Source organism: Lissotriton vulgaris, chromosome 4_1 (genome assembly GCF_964263255.1).
Source record: "Lissotriton vulgaris chromosome 4_1, aLisVul1.2, whole genome shotgun sequence".
Taxonomy (NCBI): Eukaryota; Metazoa; Chordata; class Amphibia; order Caudata; family Salamandridae; genus Lissotriton; species Lissotriton vulgaris.
Genome location: NC_141691.1, coordinates 1,900,038,461 through 1,900,061,844, shown reverse-complemented (window position 1 = coordinate 1,900,061,844; position 23,384 = coordinate 1,900,038,461). Strand labels below are relative to the sequence as shown.

Genomic DNA, 23,384 nt, shown 5'->3' with positions numbered 1-23,384 from the left:
TAAGAACACTGAAAATGTATGCAGTACCAAGGAGCACAAGGGCAAAGGTAACAAGGAAGTCTGGGTTGAGCTGGAGCTGAGATCTCACGAACCACAACGTCAATTAGATGGTCAAGCCGCTCCATGTGTGAAAAAGACAATAGCAATTGGGTGGGCACTTATGGTCAGTCTCACACTCTAGTACTGACAAACATAATAAAAAGACTTTTGTGATAAAGAAAACAAATATCCATAGGGTTGTTTTTATAGAAGCTCTTCGTAGAATGATACACCATACAAACAATAACATGGGCAAGAGTCGTAGTCTTCGAAGCAGACCCAAAGCCCTCCTCCCCTCAATGCATATTTTAAAAGACTTGGAGCAGTACGCCTTCCAGCCGTGCGGTCAAGAGAAACTTAAAAACCGACAGCTGGATTGAAGAAGAAGTTATTAGTGGTAGAGTTCCGAGCTAGCAAAGCCAACCTGGGGTGTTGAGGGATGGCAGAAGGCATGAGGTGAGCGTTTATGGCTTTCCAAGAGGAGAAGAGGGAGCAGACCTACACAGAAGAGATGGGAGAGGCCGGTCCTAGAGATAGGAGCCATATAACTATTCCAATACATCCACTGCCAAGAATGCAAAGGAGGTAGTTTGAGGCAGACATGACAAGTTAGGACACATGGGATATGGAGATAATTTCGAAGAGGTAGAGCTGAAGTGGTGTCCATCAGGCAGTTTCACATCGGGCAATAGATTGTTAAGTGGACTCAAACTGTGATGTGGAGTCAATGAAGTTTGGCCAGGGATGAGGAAGTAAGATCTATTGGTTTTAACAGTCTGGTTGGCTTTCCAGCTGCAAATCGAACTTTTCTGTTCAATATACATTGAAGGAGGCCTCAATAGAAGGTGATGGGTGTAGTTGGTATTAGAGTTTTCCTGAGAGCTGATGATCACCGAGTGAGGAATCTGGGGAAGGTTTCATCTTAAAAGGTTTAGTAGGACAAAGAGGCAATTGATTACTATGCCTACTTGCATGGAGGTGGTTGCCCAAGCTGCTAGAACAACAGCAATGCTGAAATAGATTGTCAACAGGAGTATGTGGTTGGCAGAGTGCAGTAAGTGGCACTGCCAAAGGATTAAGAACTCAGTCTATGCTCCATTAAGCTTGAAGCTGCTCAGGTCCATCAAATGTTTGATATAAACTGCTAGGCATACAAGTGAAAGACTATTCCTATGGGATGCAAAGCGCCTAGTGATCAATCCTAAGCCCCGTCCATTAAGGTCTGAATGCAGAAAAACTGGCTGATGTAGATGCAAAACAATCCATTTCCTTTCACCAGCATTCAAACAACAAGTTGTGATCTGAAATCTACATCAGAATTGGAAATGGGAACTTGGAACGTAAACCCAGACCTAACTAAAATGATGTCAGGTTTGCTACCAGTTTCACCAGATCTTTGGAAGTTAAATATTTATGAGATAGACCCGAGTGTACGGGGGTGAAAAACCACTTATTAGGTTACCTATTGCAAACATCCTTTGATGAATGGGGATGAAAAGGAGCGGCTTCTTGATTGTATTCATCTATAAATTGAAGAATTATACAACTTTGCAGTTTTTATTCCATGGGAAAATAATAATCCCATCACTAGATGAAAAATCAGGGCCAGTCTCATTTGTTTAGGGTAATGTTATTACCAAGAGTTCGAGAGAGCGATAAAAAGGGGTGCCACATATTCCAGAAGGAAGGACCCCATTCCCTCAAACATCCAAATCAGAAGATGTAGAGTATGTCCTTTTACTATTTTGTTTCATTTCCAATAGATATTTGTTCACTTGCCCTCTCTCGGTCTCAAAATGTTTATTCTAGCACCATTTTGTGCTTTTTCCAATCCCTATTAATGCAGTAACCACACTGCTTCTAATTCAAGCACTTGCTTCCCTAATTCTTCTACATCATCAGGATTATTCCCTCCCTCAATCTGTAGCAGGATAGTTCTCCATCTCACAAACGTTCCTAACTAATGACAACTTACTAAAAGAGAAAATTGCTTATTTTTTCAAGGTCTTAATGAGCCTTACACACTTCAATCAATCAATCAATCAGTGACACTTATATAGCGCGCTACATACCCGTAGGGTCTCAAGGCGCTGGGGGGGGGGGGGGGGGGGGGGGGGGGGGTGCCGCTACTGCTTGAACAGCCAGGTGTTCAGCTTCTTCCTGAAGGAGAGGTGGTCTTGGGTCAGGCGCAGGTCGGTCGGGAGGGAGTTCCAAGTCTTGGCGGCCAGGTAGGAGAAGGACATTCCTCCTGTAGTCGCTCTTCGGATGCGGGGGACGGCGGCGAGGGTGTGAATGGCTGATCGGAGGTGGCGTTTGGGAGCGTAGAAGTTGATCCGGCTGTTGAGGTAGCTCGGGCCTTGGTCGTGTAGGGCTTTGTGTGCGTGGGTGAGCAATTGTCAATGGTTTAATTCTTTAAAGTCAAAACTAAACAATATCTAAGGCATAGAAGCATAGTGTATCCCCTTGGCTTCCTTCCATGTACATATAGCCAGTACCTAGAAGTGACTTAGTGTGCTGTGGGATCTATACAAGTTGACATAACCCCTTTTGTACCTTAGTTCAACTCTCTTTGTCCAATTCTCAATTACCTTCTTTGGCTCATTTTGCCTTTCCGCTCTGCATCGTCTTATCCATTTGTCTATTAACTTCCTTCTCTTATGTTAGGTAACAATAACCATATGTTATACAGCTTCAAGTATATTGCCTCAAGGGGTGAATGTGTGCTTTTACAAACACAAATGTTATAATAAGATGATTCTTCTACACTAAAGGCTTTTCACTCATCACTCTCTTTTCCTCACTCGGACTCATGCTTTTTTGATCTTAGGTATTTAACCTACCTCTTTTGCGATTACGTAAAAACCATTTGCAGATTCCACTCCTGTCATCTGGAGGATGGCTGGTGGCTTTGCATATGCATGAACAACTCCAGCAGGAATCCTTTTTCCGGCGACGGCGTGCTGGTTTATGCTGTGGTGCAAAGTGCACTTGCTTTCTTATACTTCTCGCTTGGTCTTGTATCTCTGTGTCGCAATCCGGATTCGACTCACTGGTGCTGCTATTCTTTGGCAACTCCATTTAAACGAACCAAGATACTGATGCGCCAAAACTATCAGTCAATTACAAATTTAAAAGGTTTTACAAACAAATTATTTCCATTGTGATGTAGACACTAACAAACAATATTAAAGGGAAGATCTTATTTTCGGTTTATACAGTCAGGTGTTTATTTTTACAACAAACAAAGTATACCACAACACGGCTGGAACAAATCCTTGGCCCTAGTATTTCATAATTCACACTACTCAGCACCTGCCCTCTTAAGTTCTCCTTAAGAATTGTGACATTCAAGATAGTTTTAAATGACATCTGCTAAATGAAGCACTTCAATTATTTTGTTAGTAATGGTTTTAGAGTGCATTCAACACTATAACATTGTAGGTTATTGAAACCAAATTTGATAGCAAGTAAAGGTGTGACATGATAAATCCCTACATACCAAGACATTGCCTCTTCTCATACGGTTTCTCCGGTACAATTTTTTTATTTTTGTTTTTTAATCAGGAATTTCTGCTAAACCACGTAAAGCCGAACCTTGGACAGGGACCAAGTAATCTTCACTGAGAACCGGGACAAGCTTGGTTATTACCACCAAAAGTCTGATTGTGATACCTTTTCTTGGTTAGAGTAAGATGCCTGAAAAAAACCATCTTGGACCTAATCAGCAAGGATACTTCAATTAAGGTGGCCCATCTAACTTGTTTGCAAAGGTTGAATGAGAGGAACGGAAGTAGGACATGATGTACCTTAGTACACTGACTATTGCTAGAGGTCTGGGAAGGCTCTGTTGCGCCGTCTACAACATAGGCATGACCTGTACTGTTCTTTGATTGCATATTCTGCTACTCAGTGAGCACCAACACAAGGCAATGGTCAAAGCACAGCTGTATGAGCAGTTCATGACATCAGATGAGCAGCTACTCCAGCCAGCACCATCTGAAATACCCACAGAACGTTTGCATAATAGTTTGGAGGAAGCGTTGGTGACAAAGTAAAGCATAAAACGTACATGTGGTCTTCCCAAATTTCGATAACCTACACACTGCAGATGCACTGTAAAAAAAAAAAATTCACTCTACCTCATGCAAAGAAATCCGAATCTGTAATAGGGTTATAGTTGTTATATATATTTAAATAGGAGTTGTGGGACAGTGGGTTATTAGTAGGTGGGGTATTCGCTCTCAGCCAGTAAGCACACCACAATCACCAATAGGTCCAGCCAAATCTCAGTAAGTTAAACCTTGCTCAACCCTTGGAAAACGGGCAGTCAGACTTAACTCAGGAGACAGGTGTGTGTGACTGATTTAATACCAACTAAATAAGAAAAAGGCAACACAATAAAAATCCAAAACCAGTTTATAAAAATTGAGAACATTTTTATCTTCAAAACAACAAAATTACATTTTACAGAACTGGAGATATCATTTAAAAAAAATAAAAAAAATCATTTTTCCTTCTAGTGCCAAAAAGCTTAAAGCACTACTCAAATCTATCTGGTCGCGCTGGATCAGAACAAAGTCAAAGTTTAAGGCAGACATAGATGTAGCATAGGTTGGATAGGTTGAGGGATAAGTGCCGGTCAAAAGTTTACCTTCGGACTTAGTCTTTTTCTTGGAGCTTTTCTCTCATCGAAGGGCTTATCAGCAGGTCCTCTGGCTTTTCGGATCCGAAGTTCGATTAGACGACGGCAGCATGCTGCAGCAAAATGCCTCAGTGAGCTTTCGGTAATCTTTGTCCTCTACGTAGATGAACTCTGGAGCTTTCCGCAGGACAAACCAGCGCAGTCAGGCCAATTCATGAGTCGATGAGACGGTCGAGCCAGTCTTCTCCTAGAGTTGTTCTGTAAAACTTTGCAGAAAGTTTCCAAGCTTTGAGATCTGGTTGTTTCAGAGTTCCTTTGGGGAGAATGAGGGTTCAGTAGCTCCGTTCAAGTGTCTAGAGGCCGTAGATGGCCTCTTCGTGTCTAGGACTCAATTTCCCACAATGCACCTGCATAGTGGCGGAAGAATCCAGTTACAACTGGTCAGCCCAGATAATCCTCTCTTTGGTTCTGCAGGTCACTTTTTTTTTTAGCTCTGTTGTACCTGTTGCTCAACATGAAGTCCACTCCGCATAGGATGTCAATTGGAACCCAACGGATCTCATCAGGGCCGTAAGGGTGTTAAATAAACATTGAAAAGCGTCAGGCTAAGGGACGAGCCCTGAGGCACTCCACATGGGAATGAGAAGGGTTTGGAACTGTCTTTGTCTAGGTCCAACATTTGAGTCCTGTCTGCGAGGAAAGATTTCAGGAGGTTCAGCACTGTCTTCCTGGATTAGGATGGTGTTGGTAAACCCCTAGCCATACACAGGTTCCAATGCTCTGCTACCTGGAAAGTGTGTGGAAATGTGCTTTTTAGTGAGCAGGGTTCACCCTTCTCTGTACCCAGGTCCTTAGACTAACAAAATAGAGAATGACACTGAAACTGGAATTCAAAATAACAGGTTTATTCACTCAGACCATGGTGCTTATATACATAGTTTTCTGCACTGTCAAGCATGTAGTTACAAATAGAAGGTGCAAGCATACACAGGAATAACTACCATCAAACATGAGCAGATGGAGATCACTTAGTCAGCAAAGTGAGGGGAGGACAGAACTGCTTACAGTAGCAAAGAGTGATCGACAGTTACATCTTTAGCCAGGTGCATTCTAGCAGCTACAGGCCTTTTCTCATACATTGCTTTTGCTCAGTAAATAAGGAGTTAACTAAAGCTGATGACCAAAGCAGAATATAAAGGCAAGCAACAGTGAAGACAGAAGAATTACACAGCTGACAAAATGGATGCCACAAACAAGATGGCTTCAGCTCATGCGAACGCCAATTATTTTCGATTTCCACAAGTGGGTAGGCTAGCTAGATCAGGCCCAATGGTATCCCTTGGATTTTAAAACAAAAACTTCGAAAAAATTGAAGTCTGAGTAATTCAGAAAAAATTACAAGTGACTCAATCAATATTAGTCTAAATAAAAAATAAAAAACAATTGTTGCACTGGGACAGTTGAGGGGATTTGTAATAGTCTAACTTAAATAACGAGTGGTATTAATAAACGGAAATTCTGGATCCCATCACTGTGCATCGAATATTAAAACGTGGGTTATTAGTAGGTGGGGGTATTCATACTAAGTTAGTAATAATACCACAATCACCAATAAATCCAGTTAAGTCTCAGTAAATTAATCCTTGCTCAGTCAGGCTTAATTTGAGAGACAGGTATGTGTAAAGCATTTATTACCACCAGAACAGTAAATATGTAGAAGACGCAACACAATAAAAATCCAACACCAATTTATAACAATAGAGAAAATTTTTACCTTCAAAACACAACCAAAATGACAGAAATCATTTGGTGGGAACTGGAGATATGAATTTTTAACACCTTGGCTGCTAAGGGGTTTTCCCGCTGGGTGCTGCATTCCCAGATTTTCCATGGTTCATGACAAGGTCAACTCGTCATAAGCACAGGGCAGGTAAAACCCATGACGAGTTGACCTTGTCATTAGCATGGAAGTGGTTAAAGATTAAATAAAAAATTGTTCACTTTAGTGCAAAAAAGCTTAAAACACTACTTGCTGCTATCTGGTCGTACTGGACTAGGACAAAGTCAAAGCTTTAGGCCAACCGCAATGGAGCGTGGGTCAGATAGGTTGAGGGCTAGGTGCGGTCAAAGATTTACCTTCGAACCCAGTCTTTTCTTGGAGCTTTTCCCTCAGCGACGGGCTCGTTGTCAGACCTTTCAGTTCGTTGGACCAGAAGTTTGACTCGACAACATGGCCTGTTGCAGCGCAATGCCTTGGTGAGCCTCTGGAAGTCTCGGTCTTCGACGGTAAAGGGCTTTGGAGCTTTCAGCAGGCCAAACCAGTGCAATCAGGTTGATTCAATGAAGGCTTGACTCCCAATATCGAGTTTATCTCCCCCTGGTGCTTTTCTGCAAAACTTTGCAGAAAGTTTCCAATCTTTACCATCTGGTTCTTTTGTAGTCACGTTGGAGAAAATAAGGGTCCAGAAGCTCCAGCTAGCGTTCAGAGTCTCTATATTGCCTCTTGGTGGCTAGGACTTTATCTCCTACTATGGACCTGCATTGTCCATGAAAAATACAGTTGCAACTGGTCAGCTACGGTGATCCTCTCTAGCTTTGCAGGTAACAAATTCCAGCTCGGTTGTACCAGCTGCTGATCGGGGAGTCCACTCGTTTTCCTATGAGTCACCCACAGTCCTTTCTTTGTGGAGCCTTGTGAGTGCAAGCCTTCTGTTGCGCAGCCCCAGGGTTCAGCAGGGCAGTCCGTCTCATGTTCCAGGTAGTGTTATAGTGAGCTCCTGCACCTCTTCCATATTTATGCTCCATTTTGGACAGGGGGCAATCTAACCAGGTTAAGCTACCTCCCTCTGCTATGACCACGTCCTGAAGAGTGGCCTATTTGTGACCCAGGATACTTTTGATAACTACCTCACTTCCAATATCCCCCACTCCTGGACCTCTTCTATTATTGTTCCTTTTTTTTTTAAAAAGGGCAATTGTTTAGCCCCTAACTTATCGACCCATCTCACTTATAGACAGCACCTCATTCATTGGAAAAGTGGTCGACAAATGCTAGTCTCATGGGCCAGCGATAACGACATTCTCTCAACCTTTCAATTCAGTTTCGCCCCCCCTCTGGGCACAGTGGAGCAATGCTTGAATTTGAGCTTGTTAATAAACAAATATACTCCAGCTCGGCGCTCCCCAATTTATATTGCCTTCATGCACTTGTCCACCGCTTTTGATTCAGTAAATAGGACTAGGCTGTGGACAATGTTGGGTGACCTAGGGGTGGATCTTACTCTAGTGGATTTTTTTAATACTCTACACAAAGATTTAACTGTAAGAGTACGCGTGAGTGCACATGGCAAACTGTTTCCCGAATTCTCTCTGAAACAGGGGCGGGGGGGTGCACGAAGGCTGCATTTGGTGCCCCTGCTTTTTATCTTATATATAAATAGTTTATCAACTTACTTGATTTCTAACCTAGAAGATACTCTAAGGATCGCACGCACGCAGGTGCCCGTGCTACTCGACCCTGATGATGGTCTTTTTGGCACAAACTCCCAATGCTTTGAGCTTAATGGTGGACCGCTTTGTTCTTTTTCTGAGTAACCTTGATCTAATGACTAACCATGGTAAGTCACATATTACGGCTTGCGGACCCAGTAAATCCAAGTTAACAAGATTTATCAACAGCAATACCCTTACCAGTGTTGGAGACTTTTGTTACTTAGGTGTAACTGTTAGCTCTCTAGGAATTTGGCATTCTCAGCATAACAGTGCCTGTCTGAAACTCAATAGATCAGCAGGCGCAGTGCTCAATTTGTCAAGATCAGCTAGCAGAGGGACCATCGCACCCACGCTGAAGGTATACAACTCACAATGTGTTCCTAAAACCGCACACAGAGCCGGAAGTTGGGGCCTACATAATCAAATTTGCCATAGAATTATTCTGCAATTGCCACCATCTACACTAAGTTATATTATCTATTCAGAGCTCAAACAGGGTTATATGACAAACAAATTCTAGGTAGCTCCACTTTTGCCGTGGGTCAGTTTATGGACCAACCCGACGGCATCCCTGTGCAGGGGCATCATTTTGGATTGCCTCAGCCAGGATAAGGGTGCCACTATTCTGTAGCTGCGTTACATCCGCAAATCATTAGACAGCCTGGGAGTGTCCATCCTGTTCAACAACCCTAGCAAAATTAACAGTTCAGCCAAATTAAAGGTTAAACCTGCTTTTTTTAGAGCATTGGGAAGAAACAAAGAATGAAACTAAAATTATCTTAATTTACCGTGCTGACTTACTTCCGATTCAGTGGAACCTGTCTTACATTTAACCTTAGACCTCTCCCGCAGAGAGAGATCGCTTTTATTGCGTTTTAGAGCAGGAACAATTTAGTGGCTATTATGCTTTTAAAACATTTTTAACACAAAGGCAAATGTTGTACCGCCTTGATCACACAACAACACATCTCAGCTGTCTCTATTACACTTTACTATTTTTTGGTGCTTGTACACATTCTCACTGAAGTACTTTTTAAAGCCCCAACTAATATAGTCAGGGCACTGAAGGTGTAGAGAAACTCTGTTTTACCTGCAATAACTAAGCTCCCCCGATGTATATTTTATCATGTCTTCTCTTCTTTTTTTTTTAAATCTGCTATTAGAACTAGAAAGTCTATGAAAGTGAGCTTTTAACAGGGGTAAAACAATGAATTAACATAGACCTGTCTCATTGTTGTTAAATTATTTTATATTGTGATTTTTAATTGGATTGTATTTATTCCGTGTTTTCTTTTATGGCCTCATTTTGGTCGAATAAAGACTATTTGAATGACTGACCCAGAATGCACTATCCTTCCCAAAATTAAAATGGAGAAAATATCTTGTTGGTGTGTTTGTCTGTGTAACCCATCCCAGAGGTGTAGCTAACAACTGACTACACTCCCCTTCCAGCCCCTCCCCTAATCTAATCTAATTACGGGGGAGGCTCCCACCTGGCTGGGGACCAAGGAAAGTGTGGCTGGCCGGGGTCCTAGGACATCTGTTCTCCTGCTTTAGAAGTTCAGCGTATCCCTCTCCGCCCCCTTTCTCTCCCAGACTTCTTAAAGGAGCAAATATCTTCCCATCAAATGGCTGCATTGTTTTGTTTCTGCCCCAGGCCCCTTAAAACCTACCCAGAGAGGAGCTTGGCTCAGGCTGTTAATCTTGACCAATCAGAAGAGGTTGCTACAGGGCTGTTTTTGGTAACATAGTAAGTTCCAAAACTGATTTCCTGTATAGTTACATTAAATTCAAATTTGGCAACTAAATTTGATACCTTGAATGGTATTGCTAGCTACCTCCAGAGCAAAGATAGACTTTATTAAACTTAATAAAGCTTTCCTCATGTTCGCTTATGAGGCTAGCAGCACTACAATAAGGAAAAACAGCTTTGGCAGTTTTTCCTTACCAGGGCATATAAAACATAACATATATTGTTCCTGCTTTTTGTGACAATACACTCTACCCTTGGGGAACCTTGAGCAGACCTTAGGGGCGACTTATAAGTCATAGAAACCATAGTTTTGTACTTTGGAAGTACTTTTAGTTCCAAAGTCGACTGTGACATAGTTTTATTTTAAAATCCTTCCTGCAAAGCCAGCCTGGCTCTAAAATGACACTAGACACCATAGCAGTGCACACTAAAGTGCATTATGTTCACTGGGGTCTCTAAACCCATACACCCTACAGTATACTAGGGACCTACAGGTAGGTTGCCCTTGTCAATTAGGATTATACCAACTACCATATACTTTTAAAGGACAGGACATCGCTCTGGGCCTGGTTAGAAGAGCCCAGGGCACTTTCAGAGTCAGTAACCAACAGCATCAGTCATGCAAATGGGTGTGACCAGGTCAAAAAGGATGACTTTCCTAGAGGAGTATATCCTATACAGAGCTACAACACTGTGTAAATAACTGTGGAGGGCTCAATTGGATAGGCCCAGTACCTTAGGTTGTGTTGGCTGTTTGGGAAATTAGACCATCTTGCTTAACCAAAACACTAGCGAGCGATCATCAGAAGCCAGATTCTTGCTAGACAATGTCCATAGGTTCTTGGCTGTCACTACCTTACCCACGTATTGTAACACTACGTCTGTACAAGTATGAGATAGTGAATTCCTACTGAATACAATCACAATATAACACTCTATTATTACTGATATGCATTTGTATGCTGCCTTAATGCAATGATAGCCGAATGTTGGAGGCAAGGTAATGCACATATGTTTTTGGCTAAAAAATGTACTCTCATGTAGGCAAGTAAGAGAAGAGCTGAACCCCTAAACACTTTACAGATACAAGTTTGATCTTATCAGATTTCAAACCAACACTTAACACAAAATCAACATCATCACTTACTGATCCTTCTCTGACTTCATCACCTAACTTTACACAGAACTGCAACCATTCTAGTGAAACTGCTCTAACTTTCTAATGCTCACTTCTCTCTCACTACCCACAATAAAGATAATATGCATGCACTTAACCAATGCACTAATCCCTTCTGTGCAATTACGGACCACGTTAGCCGTAAGGTCAAAGATGTGTCTTTTGGCTCTAGAGTTCCTCTGTCCGAGTTCCTAGTACAATCAATCTGTTCTTAAAGGCATTTATACTACACGATTCAGAGAAGCTGTTATTTTATCAATGTTAAAGATGGGAAACCGCTGACTCTCCCGACCCCCTCCAAATAACCACAGACTTCCTGTACAATTCATCTCCAACAGGCTTGACTGTTTTGCATTTAATCATTGTACAAAAGATCTAACTGCTCCTAACTTTCTCAAAAAGCACGTCAATTAGGTTATATAGTCTTCAAATGGACGACTTCATATTCTATGCTAATCTTTCATCCTTTGCCTTGAGCCTGCTCGACTTCTGGATAATATGTGGCACACACAATACCCAGCAATACTTATTTGCCATCACAAACACAATGCTAAACTCATTCTCAGGCTAATTTGCTGGCCATTAATTCTATTTTTTCTGGAGCTCCTGTTCAATTGCTCTTTCCCTATGGGTGTCCAGGGGCCTCTTCTCTTCTTCCAGAGCGCTACTGCACTTAAAGGCCTGGAGTGGGATTCCAGCTCTTTAATTAATACCTTAGTTTATGAAATGGGATGAGAAAGTCTACTGATGAAATTAAAAGAGCATCTTTCTTCTAGAATTTCCAGCATAACAGCTGGAGTTATTTTATTTAGAACACAGAGAGATAGTTTAGATTGTAAACTCACCAAAAGATGCTTCACTGCCTTCTCATGGAGAAGCTGACCACAGAACTATTTCCTACACTTCAGCCATATCTTTACCGACAAAAATAGATTACCTGAGTTGATTTTATGGATTACTTAGCAGTAAGTTTTCAATTTCTGGAAATGATCCTAAAGATGGTATACTCCAGATGCCATCCTTGTATAGCTATACCATGCAGTTTGCCCAGTCAACATTTCATTGTGATGCACTAGATACTGTTAGCCAATGGGAGCTTTATATGTACTGTATTATACTTATGATGAAATCAAACACAACAGGATGTAGAAGAAAACTCAAAACTTCAAGTTGACTACCCATTAGCTCTCAGACCTTTGAAGATATGCCTCTTTCATGCTACCAATGGATCCCGCATGGCTTAATCTTATGTGCACTGAGTCAACTACTTCATTAAAAAAAAAAAAAAAAAGAAAGAAATGGCAGTCCAATGTTACTGACCCTTCACGGGTGATACAGAGGTTTAAGAATGGTCCATGGACCTCAAAAAAATCGAATTGAGAAATAAGATACATCCACCTTTAACATTTCCAACTGTTGGAGTATTTCTTTCAGGTTCTTGACTCCTCGTACCCTGCCCCAAAACCAATGAAAAAAAGAGTGGAAACCAGCAAACATTGTTTTGAAGTTAAAATATATTAATTGGAAACAACATTTACTTTATTTAGCAGTTGATAGCAGCACAGACAAGTCCTGTGGTATATTCAACCAATTCTTATACAACATCAAAGAGAAATCAGTAAGACATACGGCTCTGTAACAGAGAACATAGGATGTATGAAAATAATTTCATTAGATATGACATTATACAGAACTAATCATAGACGACACTTAAAAATTGTAGGAAGGCGAAAGGACGAAAGAAACGGACACAACAGAAGAGGCAAGGGTGCCAACAAAAAGAAGAGGAGGTAGCGAAATATAGAAAAGAAGGCATTGCATATTGATAGATAATGGGAAAAATAGAACATTTAAGAGGAGAGGGTTAATGCAGAAGGAAATGAGAAAAGATTACTCTTCAAACTATTCACAGAAATAGATTAAAAAGTGAAAACATAATTGTATGTTGGTATGAATGAGCCCATCCCATGATGGAAATCACCGTTTTTTTAAAAAGCAAAACGCTTCCCTACTCGTGGCAATGAATTAGGTTTCTATACAATTTCTTTCAGATTCGCTGAACATATCAGTAAAATGAAGCTGCACAGATATCCAAAAACTACATTTCGAGATTCAGGACAGCTATGCGGAGATCACACTGCTCGATCATGAAAGCAAGGCAGAGAATATACACACTGAATACATTAACAATTGATATCAATGAAGTCGTTTGATGACATTAAACTAGAAACTATTTGTTCATGAAAGTGTGGAACCGAAACTAAATACGTGCAATTCACCTTTAAAGTCTGCTTCTCAGGTCCTATATGTGCTTGCCTCCAAAAATAGAAGTAAAACCGGCCTATTGTTCTCCAGCACTGAAACACACCACAGTTTCAGGAAGGTCTCTGATATGGTTCACCGAAATCATAAGCTGAGGTACCTTGATGTCGTACCTCCAATGTGATAAACAGCATAAGGCCCTTGGTTCAGAGACTTCGAAAAACTATGCTAGTGAACTATTTCACTGCAGGAAAGTGGCTTGACTGCACCCCATACTTCAAAAGCCATTCAGTGGCACTACAAACTAGCTGAAAGCAAATGTACTTTTACTTAAACCTTGGCTTGCCAGACCACACACTGCAAAGTGAATACGTGAGACATGCTTCAAACGAGTGCTTAATGAAATAAATGAGATTCATTGCAATCAACTGTAAATTCATGCTTTTTGGTTAGAGATGCTGGTGAGCTCTTAAGATTATCCAAGGCAAAGACTTCAATTATTCTAGCATTCTGGCAAGACTGTGAGATGGGTTAGGAAAATGGTGGTTGCTTAACAAAACCTTTACCAGGGTAACGATGCCATACCAACACTCAATAAATCACAGATGAAGCGTCACATACCGAATTGTGTCCAGGTTTGAAGGCCATACCCCAAAATGAGAAAAGATAGGTTACAGTCAATCCCCACTAGAGCAAAGAATAACACTGCATAACACTTCTCATTAAAAGCGATTCAGTTTCTAACACTGGTATCAACCGACAGGGTACGTAGTTTACATCTACCATACAGTAGTATGTATGGTAGATATTAACTAAGCATCCTGTGGTGCAGATTAAAACATTTCATAATTGCTGCTTCAATGTATAAATAATAGAAGAATTGATACCAAAAATTGAAGATATGTCATGACATTTTGCAGACCTCACCACAAGATAACTGGGCACATCAGTTCATATTAAATATTACTCCTGTGCACATACGGGTATTTATATAGCGGTGCGCTTTTTTCAGTCTATACAACCTCGCCAAGTGTCATGTGCCCTTAGGTATATGATCATTTTTCTTAAGGTAAAAAAATCCTCCTTTCAACCTTTTTAACATCCCTCCTCTAACTGACTCATCTCAACTCTTATGAACTACTATGAACCCCAAAACATCCTTTTCAAAGTTCACATTCTTTTTTTACCTATGACACCCAACTAACAGACGCCACTACTTACAAAAACAACCTACTACTTCCCCTTTCAAATCTATTCCTATCATTCCAACCCTACTTCAAACTCTAGTAAACACACAAGAAACTAATAGCGCTAACCTAACCCAAATAATGCTAAAAAAAAAATGGGAAAAAATTACATAATGTTATGTTATGTTACTTTATGTTTGTATAGCGCAAATCACCACTGGTCTCTAAGCGCTTTTTAAAGAAAGGAACACAACAGAAGCCACCGGTGGTCCGCCTGCTACAGAACTGACAGTTTAGATTGAAGCTGTTACCCTTTTAAACAGGTAGGTCTTCAAAGCCTTCCTGAAGGGCAACAGCCCCGGTACCCCTTGTTAAGTTTTAGGTAGCTCGTTCCAGATTTGAGGAAGGAGGACCGACAGAGCCCGGCCACCCTTGGATTTAAGTTTAAATCTCGATGGGGCAAGCCTGCAGGCCTTGGAAGAGCGCAAGACTCTGCCAGGGGTATATTTTACCAGACGATCTTTAATGTATTTAGGAGCCTTTCCATAAATAGCTTTGTGGGCAATACATAGGCACTTAAATTGCACTCGATATTTAATGGGCAACCAATGCAGTTTATACAAAAGGGGAGTAGCTCGTGTTCTCCTCGGTAGGGAAAAAATGAGCTTGGCTGCATCATTTTGAACTACCTGCAATCTCCTAAGCAGTTTCAGAGGGAGGCCTAAATATAGAGCATTGCCATAGTCCAGCCGGGAAATAACTGTGGCGGACACGATGGATTGTAATGCTGAGGCAGAGAGAATGGGAACAAGTTTCCGCAGTTGCCTAAGTAGGTCAATACAGGTGCCTACTACTGCAGAGACATGAGGGGCCAGGGACAGGTCTAAATCAATTTTCAGTCATAGGCTTTTTACTACTCTCCCTGGGGAAGGAACCTCCCCCAGTTCAGGGGCCAAAAAAGCTCACACCAGGGGCTATTTTGGGTTCCGATGATAAGCACCTCGGTTTTATCGGGTTAACCTTCCAGAGGTTCTTTGCCATCCAGTTAACCATAAATCTAAGAAGATATTTTACCAAGTCTTGGGCCTGACTGGTGTTAACGAGTTGGACCAACAGTTGAGTGTCGTCCGCGTAATTGAAGACTTGGCAATTTCTTCGTGTTAACTAATCTACTATTAATCTAACCTTGGGCTCCGGAGTAGCGAGCCACAAGCACTTCAATGCTAAGTGACTAATAAGAAAGCGGATTGGATTACGCATCCACTGTGGCTATCTTTTTCGAACTTGAAGGTCACATCAATTCACAGGTCGATTTCTAACACGGCAGAATCAGAATTCCCTGTGGTTACTAAAAAAAAAAAAAAAAAAAACAATCAGAGGTTGATAATCTAAACAAATAAAATCACTATCACTTTGTGGTGGGTAAAATTGGTGGTGATCGTCCTGGCCTATGTGATCGACCCATCGCTGTTAACCAGGCACCTAAACAGTGCCATCAAACGTTGCTGGCAAACCCCTTGAATTTAATTCTTCATACAGACAGGTTCATACCCTAAAGTATGTATTATTTTATTAGCATGACAGTCCAAAAAACTGCCAATGGACAAGGCAGGCGGTCTCTCCCAATCCCCCTCTGGCGATGTAGCGAGATCACAGCTGAAGGAAGTGACTTCTGAGAGGCCTGATCTGGAATGTCAGAGGATACTGGACCAATACAGTGTTGTTTCAGGCCTAAAGATTAACAGTGATGAAGCAGAACTACTCCCCATTAATCACTCAAAAGAAGAGGTATCATGGATTAGGGAAGCGCCTGGATTCCCCTCAGGGTGATTAGCGTGCTATACAAATAATGATAGATTAATTGATTTATATGCCCAGTTTAGAAGAGTGCATGACTCGGTTATATATCGGGTTATTTAACAGCTAAAGTAAACAGGCTGTACAATGCCAACATCCAGGAGCTATGGACAGGGAGAACATTGATCTGGTGAGCGAGTCTAGCTAGAAGTATTGCAACAAACCTGTATGAGAGTTTACAACTCTTCAAAGTCTGCTACCATCTCACAATCTATTACATACTCCCAGGACGATATGGCCACCCAGCAAACTTCGAAAAGCCAGCCTACTGATGATTACCTCCTGATGGCTCTGAAATGAAAGCTTAATGTTATTTCGATGCTAAGAACATATTATAATGAGTTCTCATCTGTAATCATCAATATTATTGCCTCTTACTCCAAGCAATCCTTGGAAGCTTATCCTTACTCTCACTACAAATACCTCTATTATTCATATCAAAATCTAACACCTAGACAGCCTCACTGAAGAATAAGTCATTCTGGAAGCCACTGATCATCCTTCCTACACCCAAAAGTGGAACTCTATTTGCCAACACTACAGAATTGACAGTAAAAACAGCTTTTGTCACAAACGTGATTAAATTCAACGTGCACCCCATTTGCCCAGTACATGGGCAATCATCCCCTGTCAACAAGGGTGAATGTAGACAGTCCGGCACAAAGGAAGAGGTTCGGAAACCCTATTGATAAAACAGGCTGTATCCTTTTCAATTAACATGAACATGCACAGACATGACCCTCTCCTCTAAAACCCTAAACCCCCTCCCCCCATTCACGACCGACCTATTCCTTGCCAATTAAAACCAGGATGCCTCCTTGCTCGAGCCCATTACGCACATGGACTCGAATCAAACCCAGGAACAGTGGCATAGTGTTTCATGGGCTTGGTTGAAAGAAAGAAAGAAAGGGGCCACGTGGCCAATGCTGGAGTTGTGAAATAAGGCAATATTGAGGGTTCAGTGCTTGGTCTCGGGCCCGGTGCCACTGAACTTGCTGCCGAACCAAAAGAAGTTGCGGCCATGCCTAGCGAGTCTCCCATTAGGCACGGATTCAACGGTATTTTCCACACCACTCTTTCCTCTTGAGCAGAATGTAAATTTGTTGCTCCCGGACATTTGTATCGTTTCCTGCGTTTGTTGTTCTAAAAGTAATGGCATTAATTTAAATCAAAATACTGTTTCATATCCTTATCCATTTTTATAATCTACTAGCATTCCCTAGCATTGCTTAGCCACTCAAACAGATATGATGCTCAGAGGCTACAGCGTGAAACAGGGAGACAGTACATTTTAATGTATAGAACCTGAATGACTGCAGTCGGACAAAGCCTTACTTCTGTCTCTGTTGCTGGCCAGGTATCAGGTTTGAATGCAAGGAACAAAGTGTCTCAGGAGTATCTCTGACTATCTTTTACAACGGCTTGCTCGTAGCAAAGCACAGATGAATCCCAGTGGAGGAAGAAGATTTTAGCCTTACTAGAGCAACTTTGACAACCAGGATTATCATATCCACCCAATTCCCTGGTAGATGCAACAACGTGTGCTCCACATTCTCCAGCTCTTGACGCTGTGCCATTAGGTGCCCCATGAATTAAACAATTTGAAACAATAATAATTAGTGGGTTCAATTATCACCGCTGTGCTCAATGGGAGTGGAGATGCTTGCTAACAATTTCGCAATTATATTAATTTAGTTTAACCTTATTTGTTTGTGTAGCGATTTACTATTAAATCAGTTCATCTAAAAGCTAACAAAGGTACTCCTGCACATTCAAAACTGAATATTTTCTGTAGGACTGCAGAATGAAGACTAAAGTAAGTCCATTATTACCAAAATTCTGCAAACCAACCTCTATGTAGTGCTTTTTAGGCTGATATTATCTGAATCAGTATATAATACATCATTACTCCATAGTAGTAACGGCACCAGGAAGATACGGTTTAAAGTATGCAACAAAAAGGCGCACTTGGTTGAAACCTGTGAGAAGATTGAAGAGGACGGTCTACTGATAGTTGTTTATAAAGAAAATTTACAATATGTTGAATAGATGGTGACCGGTACAAGCATTCCATAATCAAAAAGGAACTTTGGTCAAGTATCATTTAAAACAAATATATATATATATTTTTTTTTGTACTTCTTGGATCCCAGAAAGCGGTACAAAGCATTGATATTTTGGTAATGGCATGATGCATTGGAGCACGATCCATAATTCAAAAACCCTATTAGCAGAATATCACCTTTTCCCACCCACTTTCTCTATCCGACCCAAAATTCAGCTAAAAGTAAACCCTCTCCAATCACCCTCATCCAAGAGTGAGAAACTCAAAAACTTCACTGGTTATCACTTTGATGGCCCAACAGCTTCAACCTTGCCATTAGTACCATCCAGAGAGGTGTCTTAAGTCAAATAGCCTTAGCGTTGTCTGTTTAGCGGGACAAGTCACTTCAATATCTTGTCTCACCTTGTAAGTTACAAGGGGCTGCCTTACAGCCAAGAAACTGTCGTGCCATCAACAGGCCATTTCTATATTGTCTCAGATGCCACACATCACCTTTGTTGCATATACCCTCTTCCAATTTCATGTAATAACTAACTCGCCTCCCACTGCAGAGGGAGACCAGTTATCTCTTGGAGTCCATCCCTTTCCACAGCATTGGCTTAAATACCAAAATGTTTAGAGCTGTATCTCTTGGGATAGGTTTGACCATTATCTGTTTGACAGCAACTGCTGTCTCCTCACTAATATACTTTGAGACAGGGCAATCAGTCTATATACGCAAGACAGTCCAGTTCCTCACGACCTTTCCACCACTCGTCTGTGGTATTTGGTTACACTTACTCAGTCTCTCTGAATAAAGTACTACACCATCATATGATGGACTACTACGTTATTATGATTACATTTCTACAAAGTTACGACCATTAATCTAGTTTTATACCCCCTTCCTCCTCAGTTAAATTAGTGCAAAGAATTTACCTGGCAGAGTCCTAGCGGAATGCTCAGGGCTTTAAAGAAGCAGGCAAACCTTTCTGAATGACCGTGGCAGACAGAAAAGACAGGGTTGAACCATGCCTACAGCACACCGTGCAGTACGGCTATGTTGCCTTATCACATTATCCGCAATGGCAGCTAGAGCGCAGACTGCACGTAGTAAGACTTGTTTCAGGGCTGGCGTTGAGCTGTTTAACTTTATGGTGAGGATTTCTAAGCCTTGTCTTAGAGCTTTTAAGTTAGTGAGCTGCTGCTTTGATGTTTCTTGGGCATCGAACAGTATATATGCAATTAAGGGACAAATAAAAGACCTGAATTAGATCATTAGATGCCACTGCCATCGACGCAGCAGAGCAAACAAAACGCAGCCATCCTAATCACGCATGCCCACAAATATTATATTTAAAAAAATAAAAATAATCAACGGTCCCCTGCGTCAGAGACTGCTTGCCTGTCACCGTTCGCGCTCCCTCCGCTTTGAAGTAACTTTCAGGATTTCACAACTTGCACATTACTAAAGAGTCCGGTTCTACCCAAGTCGCAAACATCAAGCGTTGTAAGGAAAACAATTTTCAACCTCGAAAATGTAAGGTGTAAAAACCGTCTAGATAAAATTCTCCGGCAGGGAAAATGGCACCACACACACGCATGCATTGATCTCTTATAGTTGTAATCATTACTGAAATTAGAGCGGTTCCTTTCCCAGACCAGAGACTGATATTTAAAGGGAGTCTCATGAGTGCAGCACAGGAAAACCAGCCGTAAAAAGGCAAACGAGTAGGGCACTGGGGTTCTACAACTCAAAAGAAGAAAATGTCAGTAAAGCGATGACACACTCTGGCATTTTAATTAGTGAATCAAAAGGAGAAGGCGCCTTCCTGTGCAACGCCGCCAATGTCAACATATGCTCGAGCAGCTGACATTCACAGCAATCCCCAACTGGATTCAAAAGCGCATCCAACGTCACACTTCACACTTTTAGGTAGTGTTTCAATAGTCGCTGATTAGCAGCACATGAGGCACTCCCAGCAGCCCTGTCGCCTTATTGGAAATGTATTTGGGGGTTAATTAGCAACACATTAGGACACATTTTTATACTAAAATAATAAACCTATTTGCAGTGACAATAACGCCCGCACAGGGCAAACTACGGACACAGACATGTTACCAAAATCACAGCCAACACGAGTTGTAGTTTGTTGTGGTCGTTGTTGGCCGCAGTTTTATTACCATTATATACCAACTCATTTTTCTATCCCCTGGGCATCACTCTTATGGCCAGGGTCATAAATCATTATCATGGCATATTATAAATCATGTGTCATACATCATCCGTATGTCATAAATCATTGGTGTCATGGTAAATCGGCTGTCATAACTGATTAGCGTCGCCTGTCATAAATCATTTGTCATAAATTATTTTGTTGGTCATAAATCATTTTGTCGGTCATAAATCATTTGTCTGTCATCACTTATTTGCATATCAGAGGATCATACATGTGTCATAAATCATTTGTGTACCATAAATCATGTGTGTCATGGACCTCCATAATGTGGACATCATAAATCATTTGTGTTACATTGTTGCCCTTCATTTGTCATCCATCATTCTTGGTCATAAATCATTTGTTTGTCATGCCTCCTCTGCATATCCTAGAATCGTGAATCACCATGACAGTTCGTTATTCCGCTCTCCTATAGGCGTATCTCCTTTCTTGGCACTTTTGTGGTCCAATTTGTTCTGTTGGTTTCCACGCCCCTTTGCGTGTGGGGGGTAGTCTCTCCCCAGAGTTCGGCCCCAACTTGCTACCTTGCTAGTCTCTTTTTGTGCCCTGCCGTCCGGCTAGGTCTGGGCAGCGAGCGCCGTCTCTGTCTGCTACCCCCATTTGTCCGGCCTTCTCACCCTGTCGTTCGGCATCCCAGTGTGAGTGGCCCTCCTTCTACACACAGCCCTGTCGGTGTGCCTCCATAACCATCCGCTGTACCTCTTATACGCCAGCACTGAGACACTGCTGGCACGTAGTTGTGGGTGGGTGGGACTCTAAAATCCTTCTGCGCCGCTCCCCAGCTCCATGATTTAGTGACTAGCTGCAGTATGGGGAGCGGCGTCATACTCCCCCCACAATCTTCCTGCCATGAACGGGCAGTTATGCCATTTGGGGGAGGGTCAAACCTCACCTGGCCCCCCCATTGGCCAGGTGCCTAGGCGCCATCCTAGCGCGAGTTTTTTGCCACGACGAAAGCTCCCCCCATTTGGTTCGGGTGCTTCTCGGCAGCTACAACCGGATCCTTCCCGGGCTCTGGCGTTCGTTATGGCTTGCCCTCAAGGCCCCCTTCGGGGGCGGCTTCTGCTATAACCCCTGCACAGGGCCCACTCCGGAAACAGACATGTTACCAAAATCACAGCCAACACGAGTTGTAGTTTGTTGTGGTCGTTGTTGGCCGCAGTTTTATTACCATTATATACCAACTCATTTTTCTATCCCCTGGGCATCACTCTTATGGCCAGGGTCATAAATTATTATCTTGGCATATCACAAATCATGGTTCATACATCATCCGTATGTCATAAATCATTGGTGTCATGATAAATCGGACGTCATAACTGATTAGCGTCGCCTGTCATAAATCATTTGTCATAAATCATTTTGGTGGTTATAAATCATTTTGTCGGTCATGAATCATTTGTCTGTCATCACTTATTTGCATATCAGAGGATCATACATCATGTGTCATAAATCATTTGTGTACCATAAATCATGTGTGTAATGGACCTCCATAATGTGGACATCATAAATCAGCGAGTGTGCTGGGTCTGCGCGCGGGCAGCGAGTGTGCTGGGTCTGCGCGCGGGCAGCGAGTGTGCTGGGTCTGCGCGCGGGCAGCGAGTGTGCTGGGTCTGCGCGCGGGCAGCGAGTGTGCTGGGTCTGCGCGCGGGCAGCGAGTGTGCTGGGTCTGCGCGCGGGCAGCGAGTGTGCTGGGTCTGCGCGCGGGCAGCGAGTGTGCAGGGTCTGCGCGCGGGCAGCGAGTTTGCAGGGTCTGCGCGCGGGCAGCGAGTGTGCAGGGTCTGCGCGCGGGCAGCGAGTTTGCAGGGTCTGCGCGCGGGCAGCGAGTTTGCAGGGTCTGCGCGCGGGCAGCGAGTGTGCTGGGTCTGCGCGCGGGCAGCGAGTGTGCTGGGTCTGCGCGCGGGCAGCGAGTGTGCTGGGTCTGCGCGCGGGCAGCGAGTGTGCTGGGTCTGCGCGCGGGCAGCGAGTTTGCAGGGTCTGCGCGCGGGCAGCGAGTGTGCAGGGTCTGCGCGCGGGCAGCGAGTTTGCAGGGTCTGCGCGCGGGCAGCGAGTGTGCTGGGTCTGCGCGCGGGCAGCGAGTGTGCTGGGTCTGCGCGCGGGCAGCGAGTGTGCTGGGTCTGCGCGCGGGCAGCGAGTGTGCTGGGTCTGCGCGCGGGCAGCGAGTGTGCTGGGTCTGCGCGCGGGCAGCGAGTGTGCTGGGTCTGCGCGCGGGCAGCGAGTGTGCTGGGTCTGCGCGCGGGCAGCGAGTGTGCTGGGTCTGCGCGCGGGCAGCGAGTGTGCTGGGTCTGCGCGCGGGCAGCGAGTGTGCTGGGTCTGCGCGCGGGCAGCGAGTGTGCTGGGTCTGCGCGCGGGCAGCGAGTGTGCTGGGTCTGGGCGTCTCCGCGCGGGCAGTGCGTGTGCTGGGTCTGCGTGCGGCCAGTGAGTGTGTAGGGCCAGTGTCTGCAGCGGTGAGTGCTGGGAAGGCTAGAGTGAGATGGCTGTCTCTCGTGGGTGGTCTCGGTACATTCTGGAGTGTGGCTGTGGAAAACTGCGTCTGTGAGATGTCCTCTCTGGTTTAGCAGCCCCTCCCCCCCCTTTTACGGAAGCTGCAGGGGACATTCACAAGTAGCAAGTGTGATTTGGGCCGTGTGAAGGCAGTGTGTGTGTGTGTGCAGCTGTAAAAGGCTGCAGAAGGTTTTGTGCTGCAGTGAG

At 43.2% G+C, this 23,384-nt stretch overlaps 1 protein-coding gene across 4 annotated transcripts in view; it reads right to left on the bottom strand.

Annotated features, from left to right (window-relative positions):
* The window catches only part of EFR3A (EFR3 homolog A), a 1,108,455-nt gene that overhangs the window by 945,706 nt on the left and 139,365 nt on the right, over positions 1-23,384 (bottom strand). The window contains exons 3-4 of one of the 4 annotated variants that reach the window (XM_086966225.1): positions 13,932-13,955; positions 2,880-3,148 (exon numbers count right to left, since the gene is read on the bottom strand). The exons of 1 other annotated variant lie outside the window; for it this stretch is intronic. In XM_086966225.1, the coding sequence (XP_086822351.1) occupies positions 2,880-3,117 (238 nt within the window). In that variant the 5' untranslated portion in view covers positions 3,118-3,148; positions 13,932-13,955. Of the gene's footprint in view, positions 1-2,879; positions 3,149-13,931; positions 13,956-23,384 lie in introns of those variants that run through there. 2 more of the 4 variants (XM_086966224.1, XM_086966227.1) reach the window with 2 other exon arrangements.